The sequence below is a fragment of the Stegastes partitus genome, unplaced genomic scaffold, assembly GCF_000690725.1.
Source record: "Stegastes partitus isolate 25-593 unplaced genomic scaffold, Stegastes_partitus-1.0.2 Scaffold2134, whole genome shotgun sequence".
Classification (NCBI taxonomy): domain Eukaryota; kingdom Metazoa; phylum Chordata; class Actinopteri; family Pomacentridae; genus Stegastes; species Stegastes partitus.
In genome coordinates this window covers 35,899-50,902 of record NW_007579865.1, presented here as the reverse complement: position 1 = coordinate 50,902, position 15,004 = coordinate 35,899, and the positions used below count along the sequence as shown (strand labels likewise).

The window sequence follows — 15,004 nt, the reverse complement described above, 5'->3', positions numbered from 1 at the left end:
TTGCTGTACGTGAAAACCTACGTGGCAATAAAAACCTTTCTGATTCTGATGAGGAAACTTTGCTAAAACAAACACATTGTACACAAAGACAATGAGTGCACCTGGAGGGGAAAACAGTTGTTGTCGACAGGAGAAGCAGAAGAGCTCCGGGTCGCTGCTTTCTGTTTGGGTTCTATAAACACTCACACAGAGGAATGAACGATTCAATCTATTATCTCCCCACAACAATCACTACTGCTGGTGTTATTATTATCACCGTCATCCGCTCTGAGTCAGACACACACACACACACACACACACACTCTGACTGTAGCATTGGTGTAGACCACACTACTGATGAGTAAACTTTAAGGCACACCTGAACACACACAAGCAGACGCTAAGAGAGACACACTGCTGACAGCAGCATGTATACACAAGCACACACACAAGCAGACACACACACAAGCAGACACACACACACACACATAGAGTCTCTTCCAGATGTCAGGTGATGACAGGTTCGGGTTGTTAAAAGCTCAACAGGACACTGACTCACTTCCTCTCTGCTGTATCCATGCAGCTGTTCTTCATTGTGTTCAAACCTCTTATTCGGAATTTCGCTTGTGGAAGTTAACAAATAAAACTGAAATACAGTATATGTGGCGTAACATTTGCTTTAGTGCATCTACGACCAGTTCAGCTGCATTTAAAGTGTGTGGAGTGTTGTGTCTTTTCTAAAACTGAGCACAGCACACATGGTGCCTCTGTCTGCTGTACAAGTCTGTGTGCTTGTGTAGCCAACTATGATCCACACGGTAAGAAATGAACTTTATTTTTTCATTTTTTGAAGTTTTCTGCTACTTTACAGATTGTTTTTTCATGTCGAATTACAGAAAAATCATGTTTAATTACATTCCATCTATTCGAAAAACAGAACAAAACCATGAAACATGTCTACATAAACCACCCATATTTTGTCGCCCCCCCCCCCACGCGACCCCAGTGAGGATTAAGTGGTGTATAGATGATGGATGATTCAGACCAAATGTGCTCCAACACTCATGAAGCTTTGCCTCAAAAGTGGTGAATATTTAAAATTTTTATGTTTTTTTTTTTTTTTGGCTCAAAGTGTTCTTACAAAACTTGTTGCACCTACTTGCTTGAATTTTTTTGGCACATGTCCCATGTCCAGACATACTAAAAAACTTCCTGAGAGTTCTTCAATAAGTCCCACAGAAACTCTTTTGGTGCAGTTTTTGACAATTGTAGCTCCTTACACTTTAGCAAACTGCTCCTCGAAAAACAACAACAGGAACTTCAGACTTGGTTGGTGCCATCTGAAGATGTTTGTGATACAAACCTTATTAAAATTGTGACCTTTTAGCATCTGCTGTTGCCACGGTGACAAGGCAAATTTAATGAATCAGGAAGTTGTTGTAGCACAAATACACATTATTGTCCAGTTAGTCCCTGATTTCTTATTCTTCAGAAAAGTCGCATTCTGACCACATTGACATGTCACAGTCATAGCGCCACCTGCTGTCAATAGTGAGCTGTGGTTTTATGGTCTCTGTCTTGGAGTTTATCCAGCACTTAAACCAGATTTCATTCATAACAAACCCAGAGAGTCAATTTCTGCATCTTGTTATGAACTGGTTTCCAGTTGGAACATTTGCAGCCAAACTACTCCAACATTAGCCATGTGTAGCGTAGAGCTTTTAGTTTTAAAGTGTTTGAGCAGAGTCGTGGGTGAGCTGGTGTGCTCGAGCTTCAGCGAGTGAAGAGTGGTGGGAGTACATAGAAGCTGAGTCTACATTGACCTGCACATTCAGTGTCGAGCTACATCTGAGACATTTTAGAGCAGGACGAGATTCGTTTCATGCAAAAGAAATCCAAAAGTGCAACTTTGATAACAGAGATGAGTTTGTAGGACGATAATCCACAATCGGAGTGAAACTTTAAGCAACACTAATGAAAAAAAGAAGCCTCAGTCAACCTGATAATGTCAAACAAAGTGGGATTTCATGCTGAGTAGGTTTGCAATATTTAATGACACAAATTGTTAAAAGTGCAATGATTTGTCCTTTTGTTTGAAATAATAACTCGAGCAAATCTATAATTGCAAACTTAAGTGGTACAGAGGTTAATATTTTATATTAATTAACCTAAATAAAATGACAAGCGCGCAGCCTGGGAAAAAGGAGAGGACAGAAGGAATAAAAACTAAATATTTCAGCAAGGGGAGGAGATAATATAAAGGAATGAAACACAGTGACAACATTCATTTAGTTCTGTGCTTATTTTCTGATCATTTGGTTTTGATCCCACATGCAGGCGGATTTATTGAACACAATGAACTGACTCCAGATTCACTGCATTTAGCATCAGTGAACTCCACGACTAAATACCATGAATCAGCTAAGTAGACAATTTGGACTCAACAGACATATCTGAATAAATATTTTGACTTTGTTCTCTCACATGCACAAGAAGATTTCATTAGTGTCCCGTAAAATTACCCTCCCACCGCTAAAAACTCTCAGGCTTAGATTCTGGAATACAATATTCCAGCAGGTGCTTCTTTGTTCAGCGTTCCTGCATACAAATTCATTCAGTTGGCTGATATTTACATAAAAACAACTTCGCTAAAAAACTTTCTGGCCTTGTTGGGTCACTTTCCTTAAAGGGAAAAAAAAGGGAACATAACTTATGTACAGCAGCTAGCTACAGGCGACTGTGGAAAATATGCAGATTTGGCAGGTGGTAAGTAGAATTTCTCCACTATTTTTACATTTGAAATATGAAAAATGTTCAAAAGCTTTATATTGGTTTGTATTCTTAACACAACTGGTGAATAAGACAACCTGAACTACTATGAGGTCAGTCTGTTTGCTGCAAACCAGCGCTGAGAAGGCGATGTTCAGCCTACACTTCACCGGATGAATAATCACAGATACAGTGAGCATCATGCATACATTTTCGAAATAAATTTTTCCCCGTGTGAGGCAGACGTCATCTATTTCTCCACTTAGCTATAAATAAGGCAATTTCTGAAAGCATTTTCCACGTTCGACTTTCCCGTTTCACTTGTAAACACAAGCGAGTTGAACTGCACAATCCTCCAAAGGAATTCTTGTAATTTCTTTTCATCTTTACCAAATTACCCTTCATGCTGAGGGAAAGAAATAAACTTAACACCCACATGGTGAAGTTTCAATCATCACTGCGTGAAACAGACGAAAACTGAAACATTCAGAAAGAGAATAAATATTACAAAGGAAAAAACAGCTTGCTGATTGTTACCGACTGCAGGAAGGTGATGAGGGTCACTCAGGATAATTCACAGGCTTTCTACGGGGCCTTGACATTTAGAAGGAGGCAGATTAAGGCCTTTGCTTGGTTACCAGAGTCCCTCAGCAATGTGTGAGAGCAAAGAACACCTGAAACAGACTGACATCTACCCGAGCCTAAAAACACAAGGATATTGGGGAGAGAAAAGCCTCCCGATCTCTCTCCAAGAACTCTTTCTGCATGTCTTTGTCTCGACAAAATGAATCATGCAAATGGGACAAACAGCATCTCCTCAGAGGCACCACAGTGTTCCACTCACAGCGCTGTTAAAAGTGATGGCAGCAGTTGTAGCAGGAAAAGAGGAAATGAGAGAGAGAAGTTCTGAAATCTGCCTACTTTCTCACCTCTAAGAAAGACGGTAAGAAAAGCATAACTCTGAAAACTAATGATTGCTGAATTCCATTAGGTTCTGGTGTTGTTCATGTTCACGCAGCAGGTAAATTAAACCCATTCATTGTGAGTTTACTATTTATGCTTTTCTTATGCAACATGTCAAAATGTCCATGAAGGCAGCAAACTGTTCATCACACCAACCTGCTGTTATTTAAAGGCGACCTCATTAGTTCCAAGTGGACCTCGTTAGCAAGCAATCATCAGTGCAAATGTCAAGCTATCGCGCGACTAAACTGTGCACAAACTCTATGTATATCTGAAGGTGCCGTAATGCCAGTGTTTGTGGTCGCCGGGACCTTTGTGACGCCGCTGCAGAGCCTTGATTGATCCCCTTTGAGAGTTTCCCTTTCGGCCTGTCAGATTCATGCTGAGCGCAGAGCAGAGGCTCAGCGTGCAGCTGGGGGAAACTTTACCAAAGCCGAGGCTCTCTGACACTGCGGTTTGAACCCCAGTTCTCAGAGCGGATTGAAACCGCCGGGTCAAACCGCTGCCGTCTAGCAGCCTGCAGCAGGTGGCGGAACGCGGCCGCTGCCTGTTCAAGCCAAACAGCGTGGCCGAAGACGGACAAACCCTCCGTGTGCGTCACCCAGAGGTTTCCTGAAGAGTGGTTTTGAAGCTCAGTTTCAATAACAGTCTCCACACTCACGGCATGTTCCTGCTAAGTGCATGTGGGCTCTGAAGCAGACTTTTTGATGCTTCCTTTCTGTGAGTCCACATTTCTGCAGGGACTTTGCTCATTGCAGAAAATGGCGACATAAAAAAAAAACCCTAGCAGCACGTTTACTTACTCAGTGCTGTGGTTACTTATTGCATGTTTGTATTAGTAGGCCAGTGTCTGCAAAGAATTAACAAATGTTCAAGGTTTTTCTGACTTTTGTCAGTTTGCTAAAATGCGTTAACGCTTCATTGTGTGCCGCAAACGGCAACAGATGAAACATGAGGTCCGATGGCAATGCATTGTTTGTACTGCCTGACTTCCTGCTAATCCAAAAATGAGCAAACAGGTGGAGCGTGACCGGAGCGGAGACAGGATATGTGACAGAACTAACCTGTCACTCAAAGTGTTACTTAATTATACACGCCTTTAAGCCTTAATACAATTCAAACAGATGAGTTAAACACAAATGCAGCTGCTGTCGTGTTGTCATGAAGGGGGAAATTAGCTATAGAAAATAATTTTGAACATAGGGTCAATTTAAGGACCTGCAGCTTCTGGCTTCATTTCTTCAATCGTTTTCCATCCTTCATCTTCCTAATGACTTTCCAAGACGACATGCTGGTGCTTTAGTAAACCACATAGTTTGTGAATATACAAATTTTCTTTCACACATACAAAAATAAATGCACAAAAATGCAGCAGCACACCACGTTCCCATGAGATGGCTACTATCTCCTCAGAGATCAATCAAGACGTTTCCTCTTGATCCTCTTTCCTCGTGTGAAACTGTCGGCGTCTCTCAAATCTTAGAAGGTGGCTTACATTCGGGAACATAAAAAAAAAAGGAGACATCACTCATTTTTTGGGGGGGAGCTTTACATCACACCACTCGCTGTTTTATTCTTGAAATAAAAGCGTACATGCCCGGCTACATGTTCTGCAGGCAAAAGACACATGAAAATGCAAAATGATTCCCTACTTTCCTAAATGCCTTGTTGAAGCACCGACTCTGTGTTATCTTTAATTTAACCCTCTCAATCATCTTTAACCTCCCTTGTTACCTCTTCTCGTGTCCCTGTCTTCTGTCTTTCTGCCCATTAAAGTCAAATTCAGCTCCACCAGCCTCCCATTCCTCCCTCTGTCCTCCGCCTTACTTCATATCTCTATAAGTTTTCAGCTGGGACCATATTCTCCCTCTGCAGCCCCCTTGGGAAGCTTCATCGCCTTGTCTGCATGCGTGTGTGTGTGTGTGTTAGATATAGAGAGAGGAAGGGGGGAGACACTTTGTTCTTTGTATCTCGGGTCCAAGAGTCCTCACAGGAGCCGGAATAAAGAGCTCCGAAGTAGGCACTCGTGTGCAACAATTTCCGATGTGTGTTTGTGTACGTGTGTGAGTAGAGGCTTTTTTTTTTTTTTTTCTTTAAAGGGGGTAAAATGACGTTCAGCCCTCACAGTGGAATCTGCCTGCCCTCAGCTTTATCTTCATCCACATCTTCTGGCTGTAAAGCACCAAAGAGGCTGCTTGTTTGAGGAAGCGAAAGGAAACTCGGAGTTACTGAGCAGCCTTGAGACGATGAGTTTGATCTTGTGCGATGCTCCCAGAGCACCTCAAGTTGCATAATACTTTTTTCACTAGAAATCGGAACTGTTCTTTTCTGCATAATGTAACCAAGCCGATCACCTGGTGAGGAGTAAACCTGGCATGTGCCGATGCGATGGTGCACCAGAGAAAGAAAGGTTAAAAAGTCTCTGATTCCAGCTGAATATCTTTGGGTTGTGGTAAAAACAAATCAGGACTTTATCGTAGAATTTGAGACACACAACATTTTTAACCATTTGCTGACTTTTATAGACCAAACAACTAATCCATTCATCAAGAAAGCAGTCGATTAGTTGTAGCCCTACACTAGCACAGTGAAGCAGGATGCCTTCCATCTCCTATTATACTACAAAATAAATACACATACAGGGAAAAAACTTCTTTCAAACTGTGTAAAGCAACATGGCTGGTATAATAAAAAAACATCAACACAGTTCCTTTCTCTGTGCTGTTATTAAAGCAGTAGCTTCTCTCTCTAATGGAGAATAAATCACATCCTACAGCGACGGTTTTCATTCCAGTCTTCACACTCAGAGTCCTGCTGGTTTTCACTCTGTTCATGTAATCAGCCAGTGGATTACAGCAGGCTGGATAAGTGAATGCAATTAGCTGGCAGGTAGAACAGACCACTTCAGGACCGCTGGGTGCACAAAAACAACCCACAGAGGCAGCACTGTGGACTGAGGAGCTCTCCAGGTGACATTACACGTTTCCTTCATGGTAATATGAGGTGGTGCACAGTGAGGCTTTCTGACAGGTTAATTCAGCATAACTTCATCAACATGTGTGACAGACAGCCACAAACTGAGCCCAGCTGTAACTCTGATCTCCACACTCTGCACACACTCACATCCAGAACTGATCAAATCAGTGTGAACCTGCAGGAGGACAGAGGCTGGGACTCCCAGCTCTCCTCTGCTCTCTGCCTACCTTCCAGAGTCACGTCCTTTCCGGCCCGTTTCAGCGCCTGCACCGCCTCGTCGTGCGTCGCGTCCCGCAGGTTCATTCCGTTCACGGACAGGATGGCGTCCCCCACATACAGAGCCTGGGTCTGGTCCGCTGCCAGCCCCTTGAATATCTTACTGATGAGGATGGGCATCTTGTTCTCCTTCCCTCCTTTGATGCTGATGCCCAGTCCTCCGATTTCCTGCTTGGACACCTTGACGCACCGCTTTCTGTTGGCGATCGCCTCCGGGACTCGCTCCGGGAGGTCGGTGAAGGCGGTGCGCACCGTCTGCGGCCCGTTGTTGGAGTTGGTGTTGCTGTTGTCATGGTAAGATCCGTTGGTGACGCCGTTGAAGTTGACATTGTCGTCGTCGCTGCTCTCCTCGCAGCTCAGCGTGAGCGCTTCCTCGTTCAAGTTGACCAAAACTTTGTGCCAGCGCTCCCGCACCAGAACCTCCAAAAACCCACTTTTCTGCACTCCGGAGCCGCGCGAAACTCCCGTCGCTGCCACCACCGCCATCTTTGGAGCATTTCTGTACAACTCACATGTGCTTTAGTTCCCAGCGCGCCCTCACACGTTACTTCCAGCCTCCTCCGAGCTCCGGCTGGACTTTGGCCCCTCTGAAGTTTCCTGCGTCCCGTCCAACCAGCCTCAGCCTTTCGGCACAAGCTGCCCTCCGCTCCGCCCGCCACAGATCCTGTGCGCTGGGTGGAGTTCTCCTCCCCCCTGCCGGCAGCAGATCCCAGCTCCAAACCTGCGTTCATCATTTCCCCAAAGTGTGTCTGAGAGCAGCCAGCTGATGGAGAGCTGAATAAACCAAGCACCAGGAGCACATTCACACATTACTTATCCATTCCAATCACATCCTGATAATGATGACATGAACTGATGTGTTGACTTTGTGAATTAAACCAAGTGTTGTGCGCTTTTTTGGGGGCACATTACGCAGACAGGTGGCTACTTTATTTACCGATGTGAAAACTCGCTTTAGATAAAATCAAAATCTGACTACAGCTGATTTCCACTCTTGAGGCTTCTTTCTGTACATGACTGTGTTCAAGTCGCTGGAGGGAGACGGTTACGCGCGTACAGGAATGCGCTTGTGCCGGTTTTGACGCTTCAAAGAAAGACAGACAGAAAAGGCGCTTTGTTCCAAGGCTCTGACAGGGAAGTTTCCCCCCTGAGGCTTTTCTCTCCGTCGCTATTATTTTCTTATTATCATCCCACAGGACGTCCTGAGGCTCTGTCAGTCTGACATGATCCTGACGGTGAACTCTCACCGTGAGGTCAGCCGGTATAATAAGCGGAGCTGCTGGGAGCCCGGTGGGCAGACAGACCGTCAGTCAGGGGGGCTGACCCGGGTTCAGGCCCACTGACTGACTGACTGACAGGGAGGACATTCAGATTATGGGGATGTTAGGAAAACACACACACGCTGCTGTGTCCAGAAAGGAAGCAAACAACCTGTTCAAAGCAGCAACTTTTAGGACCTGCACAGGTTTTGATTCAACAGCTGTTTCCCTGAAACTTCCTGCTCACAGCAACCAATCATCTACCAGCAGTGCAGCTACGACACCTGCTGGTTAAAGTGATGCTGGAGGGTCAGAATGAACCTGGAGTCTAGTAAACCTACAGGTGAGTCCGCTCAGGTGAGCAGAACGATGTTTGATCTAAGACAAGACTATTCAAAGGAATGAGGAGCAGAAACTCATTTTACTGCTTTAATTATACAAACTGAATCAAAATTTGCACTTTTTTGTTCACTACTTCCACGAAGTGTTTCTTAAAATTGTCTTATTGTTAATGTAACAACATGTTTACTTCACCGGAGCAATAAAGATTAGTCTCTTCCAGAAATACAACAGTGAAGATGTAGTTTGACTTGATCCTATTGTGATTTATTAAAAATGCAAAGTCGTTTTCATTCAGTGTTTGTTCTTTCTTCACAAAGAAAACATTCAGGTTGAAGGATTTATCAGAACATTCACACTTATCAAGTTCAACAGTGTTCACAACTTTTTATTTTTTTATCAAGATCTTGCATATATTGCATATATGTATGGATGGAGGAATATTTATCTAAAATTTCATTGTTTTTGGAGTCCAACATGGAATGTGTGAAGGAAACCAAGACACAGCTCGGCCAAATTATTCTTACTGAGGCCAACTTTTGATTTATAGGGATATTTTTGTTTGACCAAAAGGTTTATTCTGGCTGAAAATGACATAAACAAGTGACAAGAGGTTGCAAGACATTGTGTTAGAGACATTAATGATGAATTGTGACTATTTCTGTGTTTTTTTGTAATAAAATAATTTTTAAAAAAATGAATATTTCCATGTCCAACATCATTCCTACTCCCTGAAACTGTTGCATATATTTGAGAAAATGCAGCTTCTACACTCTTCCAAATGCTCCTGGTCATTTCTATTGTGTTTTACAGCATTTTAATTCACTATGAACTCATGCAGTAGTTCTCTGGTCACTCTCTGGTCAATTGCAAGCCAATATTCTCACCAAAGATTAGGGATAATGAATAATTTGGAGCTTAGCTGTAGGAATTTGCACTCTGCTCTATAAATTGTGTAGTTAGATTATTATTATTGTTATTACTATTATTATTATAAATATTAAAAAAAAGGCTTCAAAACTATGACCTCTCTAGATGTGAAGTAATCTTCAATAACAAATATTGTGAGAAATCAAAGCATCACAATATATTTTGATCTCAAGTTGTTTGTGTCACTGAGTGAATTAAATTGTGTAATTACAGACTGGTACAGAAATGCTGCAGCATGTAGGAGCTTCTTTACATCAGATCATTACTACTGAGCTGCACCAAACCCAGGATTAACGTATTTATTCTGAGAAAGAATATTTTTGGTTTAATGAGGTGTAGAAGCTACAATTGATTTTTTCTACTTTTATATGGAAATGAGCTTTCAGATGAAATGTACATTCTTTGTTGTGGTGTCGACCTTCAAAGCAGACAAACAAACACAGAGTGTAATCTTATCAAAGGTATTTAAAGGTGGTTAATGAATCCTTTTTTTAATCCTCAGGCAGCCGAAGCATGTTGGTGGTTCCGCGCGCACACACACACACACACACACACACACACACACACACACAGAGCATTGTTGGTCTGTGAGCTGGCTGAGTGTGATCATTAAGAGAGAGTGAAGTGTGCAGGTGAAGAGACTAGAGGGGAGTCAAGCTGCTTTCTGATGAAAATGTGAGATTGGTTAATTAATAAATGTTTTGACCCGATTTCCTTTTTTAAAAAAAAATCTCTTACATAATGCTCCCTCTAAGCTTTCTTTCCTGTGTTGCTCTTTTCATCTTTCGTCATTGATTCCTTCCTCTTCACTTGTTGTAATCCTCCTCATGTATTATGTCAGCCTCTCTCCTGCTTCCTTCCACTTCCGAACAGTAAATAAGTGCTTTGTGCATGTGTGTGCCACTTGTATAACAGCCTAATTATTTGTTATTTTGCCATATTTTGTTATGTTTTGATCATGTGTTCTTCAGCTTGTAACATGCATATTGTGTAGTCATGTATATGCTTTGTATTGCTTTTTATTTTCCACTAGCTCTGTGGAGTTTAGGACTAACAAGCCAGATTCCTTTGTGTTCTAAGTAATCTTCTTTTATCGTATTATATTTGTAGAGTCGTCTGGTCAAAAGGTCGAGGAAGCAGGTGGGCAGGCAGGCTCACGTGAAGATGTTATTCACAGTTCTTATCCATTCATGGGAAACTCAAAGTCACAAAATAACACAAGAAAATAATTCAGAGGAAAATACAATTTCAAAATGAACCCATAACTACTCAAAGAAATACACAAGCTCAAGAAGCAAAGCATCGCCTCACGTTCTAAGAAGCAAAATCTCACCTTCTTATATATGTTGGTCAGTTGACACCTTCATCACTTGGGCTCTACCATCAGACAACCTGGAGGCAAACAAAACCACAAACGACATCACTGTATGATCTAAAGAGAGAGGCTAAGAAAAAAAACACATCTGGTGACAGTTTTTAGTAAAATATTTGTCATGATAAACAGAAACATTAAGTTAAAGCCTGAAGCCTGTTTGTAGCTTCTAAATCTTCACTGTTAGTCTTAAGTTTTCCCATGCTAATGGAGGCTTCATTTAAGACAATATTTATCAAAATAGTCAACAAATGTATATTTTCTGAGCAATATTTATACATATAGGTGTGAAATAATTTGGAATAAGACAAATGAAAACATCAGTATCACATCTACGACCTCAGAGAGTAACACTCAAAGAGCTCCTGAGATGAAAACCGGAGGTGTTAAAGAATTAGATAAAAGAAGTGATGCAACCCCTGAGAGGCTGCTTCTTTCCTCACATCATGGAGCCCTCCTCAGTGTGCTATATTTATATAGCGGGAGCCCACATGTATTCATTTTTTCACGACACTTGAGTTAGCTTTTATTTGCATTTGCTTTTTTTAATTTAAAGGTAGAGCATGCAATTCTAATCCAGTAAACTTTATGTTAGATTCAGTAAATATCTCCTCATGTTCTGTAGGTTCTGAAGTGGCTTGCACTGATTCACACAATTTGCACTATTCCTCTGTATCCTGTGCACATTCATGCTTGTCTTGCACAAACTACCGACCTAAATATGCAAAGTAGCCCGATGATTTCTCTCCAGAATTGCAGACTCTACCTTTAATATAAATAAGAACATTAAGACTAAGAAACCAGATGACACAGGTTAGCTTTGTTCTTCAGTTTCTTTTTTTTACCAATTGGCTTCAAGAAAGCTTTTTTCTTGCTGATTCTCGAGTTAAAGTGAGCGAAGTTTCTGCTATTGCTCAATCTTTATTAATTACATAATGAATTAGTGATGAATCATCTTCATGCATGAATCATACATCAATAATAGCCTAGTTTTCTGCACAGTACATGATGATTAAAAAGCTTTTCATGCTTTATTCTGCAGAGGTCGGGGGAGGCTGGAGTCAGTCCCAGTTGGCAGTGGGCAGGAGGCGGGTTCAGCCCGGACAGATTGCTGGAGCATCGCAGGGCAACACGGAGAGACAGAATCAGCCGTTAAACTAAACATGTATGTGATTGGATGCTAGGAGGAAGCGGTAGCACCCACAGATAACCAACACAGACACATGGAGAACGTGAAAACTCCAGCTGAGCAGCAGGTTGGAACTTTCTGGCTGTGAGGTGACAACGTTAACAGCTGTATCTTCATGATGAAGAAACAGAAAAATAGAAATGCATGGCAAAGACAGCACATTGTCGATATTTTACTGGCCTTCTTCATCTGTCCTTCTCCCCACCTCCACTGTCCTCCCTCTTGTCCTCCTCATCTTTTTCTCTTTTCTCTTGGAAATCGACATTTTGAGTTGCAGGAAAGCACACATGAAACAAATTAGGTTCATGAACAAGTGTCCCAGTGAGCCAGCAGGCACAACAATACAGCTCTGAAAGTAGGTCATCTACACGGATGTTGATGCTGTCACTGTTGTTATCGGTTGCTTTGACAGGCCAACATACCTCACTGTCTCACTGTTTAGGGGTTAAAGATGTGGCACATAGCAAATAAGTGAAGCATTACTCAGTAGAGGAGGAGCGTCTCTGCATCCGTGATAGAGAAATGAAACTTAACATTGTTTTTGTGCAACCAAACATCTGGTAAGCACAGTTGAGTGTGGATGCGAAGAGAAACAGCAGAGCAGAGCTTCCTCATCCAAGAAGGTGACGTTCAACTGTTCTAATAATCATTTAATGAGCTTATGGTTGTTTGGTGAATAATTACAGCACTTTATGAAACTTCAGTTAGCAGAAAGAGTTATACTAGTTATTTTATGATTTTTATGCCTCCGTAGTTATTGTATTCTTTTTACATTCTTGCTGAGAAGCCTAATCTTTACTTTCTTATTTGGCCTACTGGCACACAAACTTCTTTGTGGCTTTGCTCCACCAGCTTATGATCCAGAGAATGAGACTGGTAGCAGGAATGTAGTTGACGTTTAGTTATTTTCGCTGTGTAGACTGACTCACACTTGAGTTTAAAAAGTTTTTGTCATTGATGACTCACGCCCTTAAAACATGTCCTGTAGGTATGGCCACAGCCGGTAGCTTCCTGTCTGAGGATCAGTTCCAGTGCTCCATCTGTCTGGATGTTTTCACCGAGCCCGTTTCTATTCCGTGTGGACACAACTTCTGCAGGGCCTGTCTCACCAGGCACTGGGCCGACAAGCAACACTGTCAATGTCCACTGTGCAACGAGAAGTTCTCCAAAGACCTCAAACTTCGTGTTAACATCGCATTCAGGGAAGTTGTGGAGAATTTTAAGAAACATCAAGCGATACCTGACGGTAATTCCCCAGTCAAACCTGGAGAAGTGCCGTGTGACTGCTGCCCTGGCAACAAGGTCAGAGCCTCTAAAACCTGTTTGGTGTGCTTGACTTCCTACTGCAAGACACACCTAGAGCCTCATCAGAGGGTTTCTTACCTAAAAAGACACAAACTGACTAATCCTGTGCACAAACTGGAGAACAAAATATGCAGCAAACACAACAGGATTCTTGAGTTCTTCTGCAGGACTGACCAGACTCGAGTTTGCGCCATGTGTGCAGAACATAGCGCTCACGATACTGTCCCTCTGAAAGAGGAGTATGTAGACAAAAAGGCTCGGATGGGAAACAAAAATTCTGAAGTGCATGAATTTCAACAGAAACAAGGAAAGAAGGCTCAGAAAAAAGAGGCAGCGCAGAGCAAGAGGAAAGGCAAAGGTGACGCAAACAACGTGGAGCCTAATCAAATGCAAGCTGATCCCAACGAGGACCCACAATGTGTTGATGGACGTACCTACATCCCTGTAAATAACAGCCTCTGTGTAGGGAGATTCTACTATGAAGTTAAGGCCAAAAGGCAGACTTGCTTGTTTTTAGGAGTAGTCAGAGCACTGATGTATGGAAATGGGACATTCTTACCAGACTCTGGGGATGGACACTGGACCGTAATGTTGGAGTGTAAAAACTGCAGAACTCCACTTCACATCCCCGTCTGGATAACGCAACCTGAGGGAGTCACTTTGTTTGTAGATTATGAGAAAGGATTCGTGTCCTTCCGTTATGCAGGATACCCAGTCATGACATTCACTTTTAACAGCTGCAAATTTAGTCAGAGGCTTTCTTTGGTGTTTACTCCTCGTGTGAGCTGGACACAGAGGCTGCTGGGGAGGGTTCAGACGACGCCACGGTTTTACGAAGTCTTATGCTGGTTTATTGCTTTTATGGTTGTGCTCGTACTTTTCACTTGAATGTGCTGTGCATAAAACTTTACAGAAGATTGAAGATAAATGTCTGGGCAGGTTAACCTCTGGAGGAGGAGGATTCAGCTCAGCAGGTCTGGCTCCAGTATAAAGGTGGTATCAGCCAGTCTGACTTTGGTTCTGCTTGTACAGAGGTTTATTGTTTTGTTTTGTTTTGTTTTTTAAATTTGTAAAATAGACTTACCTTTAGTTGAAAGTTCTGTGTGGCCTTCCTTTCTCTGAGCAGGGCTGACATCCAAGATCAGATTAACTGTTTGATGAAGATGAAGTTTAAATTCTGAGATACGTTGGCCTGGTTTGGTTTGTTTTGCTGCTATAGAGTTGTAGGTGGGAAGGGTTTCTTTTTTTGTTTTTAGTGTTTGCACACTTATTACAATTCAAATTTGGATAATATCATACATGGGTTTTGTATAATTAGTTTTTATTTTTTAGCAGGTGGCGGAAGTATATATATATATAATTACATATATATATACAGCGCCCTCCATAATTATTGGCACCCCAGGGTTAAAATGTGTTTTTTAGCTTCTAGTAAATTCAGATTTTTTCTAAATGATGTAGGACCACAATGAAAAAAAGAGGAAAATTCAACCTTTAATTCAAGTGCATTTATTCAGTGTGAAAAAAATCCCACATTAAAAAATAATTCCTTGACATCAAATCCTGTGTGCCACAATTATTATCACCCTTGATGTTAATACTTTGTACAACCCCCTTTTGCCAACAATTCATTTGAGTTGAGTTGAA

The 15,004-nt window shown here is 42.0% G+C and overlaps 2 protein-coding genes across 2 annotated transcripts in view; one reads left to right on the top strand and one right to left on the bottom strand.

The window, feature by feature from the left end:
• LOC103374073 (beta-1-syntrophin) overlaps positions 1 to 7,542 on the bottom strand; it is a gene marked incomplete at its 3' end in the record, with an annotated part of 38,472 nt that extends 30,930 nt beyond the window's left edge. The window contains exon 1 of the mRNA XM_008304102.1: positions 6,915 to 7,542. Coding sequence (XP_008302324.1) covers positions 6,915 to 7,449 — 535 coding nt within the window. The remainder of the gene's footprint in view (positions 1 to 6,914) is intronic.
• A 5,059-nt stretch (positions 7,543 to 12,601) lies between these two features.
• Positions 12,602 to 14,453, top strand: LOC103374072 (tripartite motif-containing protein 47-like). Its single transcript, XM_008304101.1, has 2 exons — positions 12,602 to 12,675; positions 13,041 to 14,453. The coding sequence occupies exons 1-2, from the start codon at positions 12,633 to 12,635 to the stop codon at positions 14,243 to 14,245; spliced, it is 1,248 nt and encodes a 415-aa protein (XP_008302323.1). The 5' UTR covers positions 12,602 to 12,632; the 3' UTR covers positions 14,246 to 14,453.
• Positions 14,454 to 15,004: the final 551 nt, after the last annotated feature.

Coding starts and splice junctions, on each gene's coding strand:
- LOC103374072 (XM_008304101.1), top strand. CDS start 12,633: ATGCGAAGAGAAACAGCAGAGCAGAGCTTCCTCATCCAAGAAG. Junction 12,676..13,040: donor GAGCTTCCTCATCCAAGAAG/GTGACGTTCAAC, acceptor CATGTCCTGTAG/GTATGGCCACAGCCGGTAGC.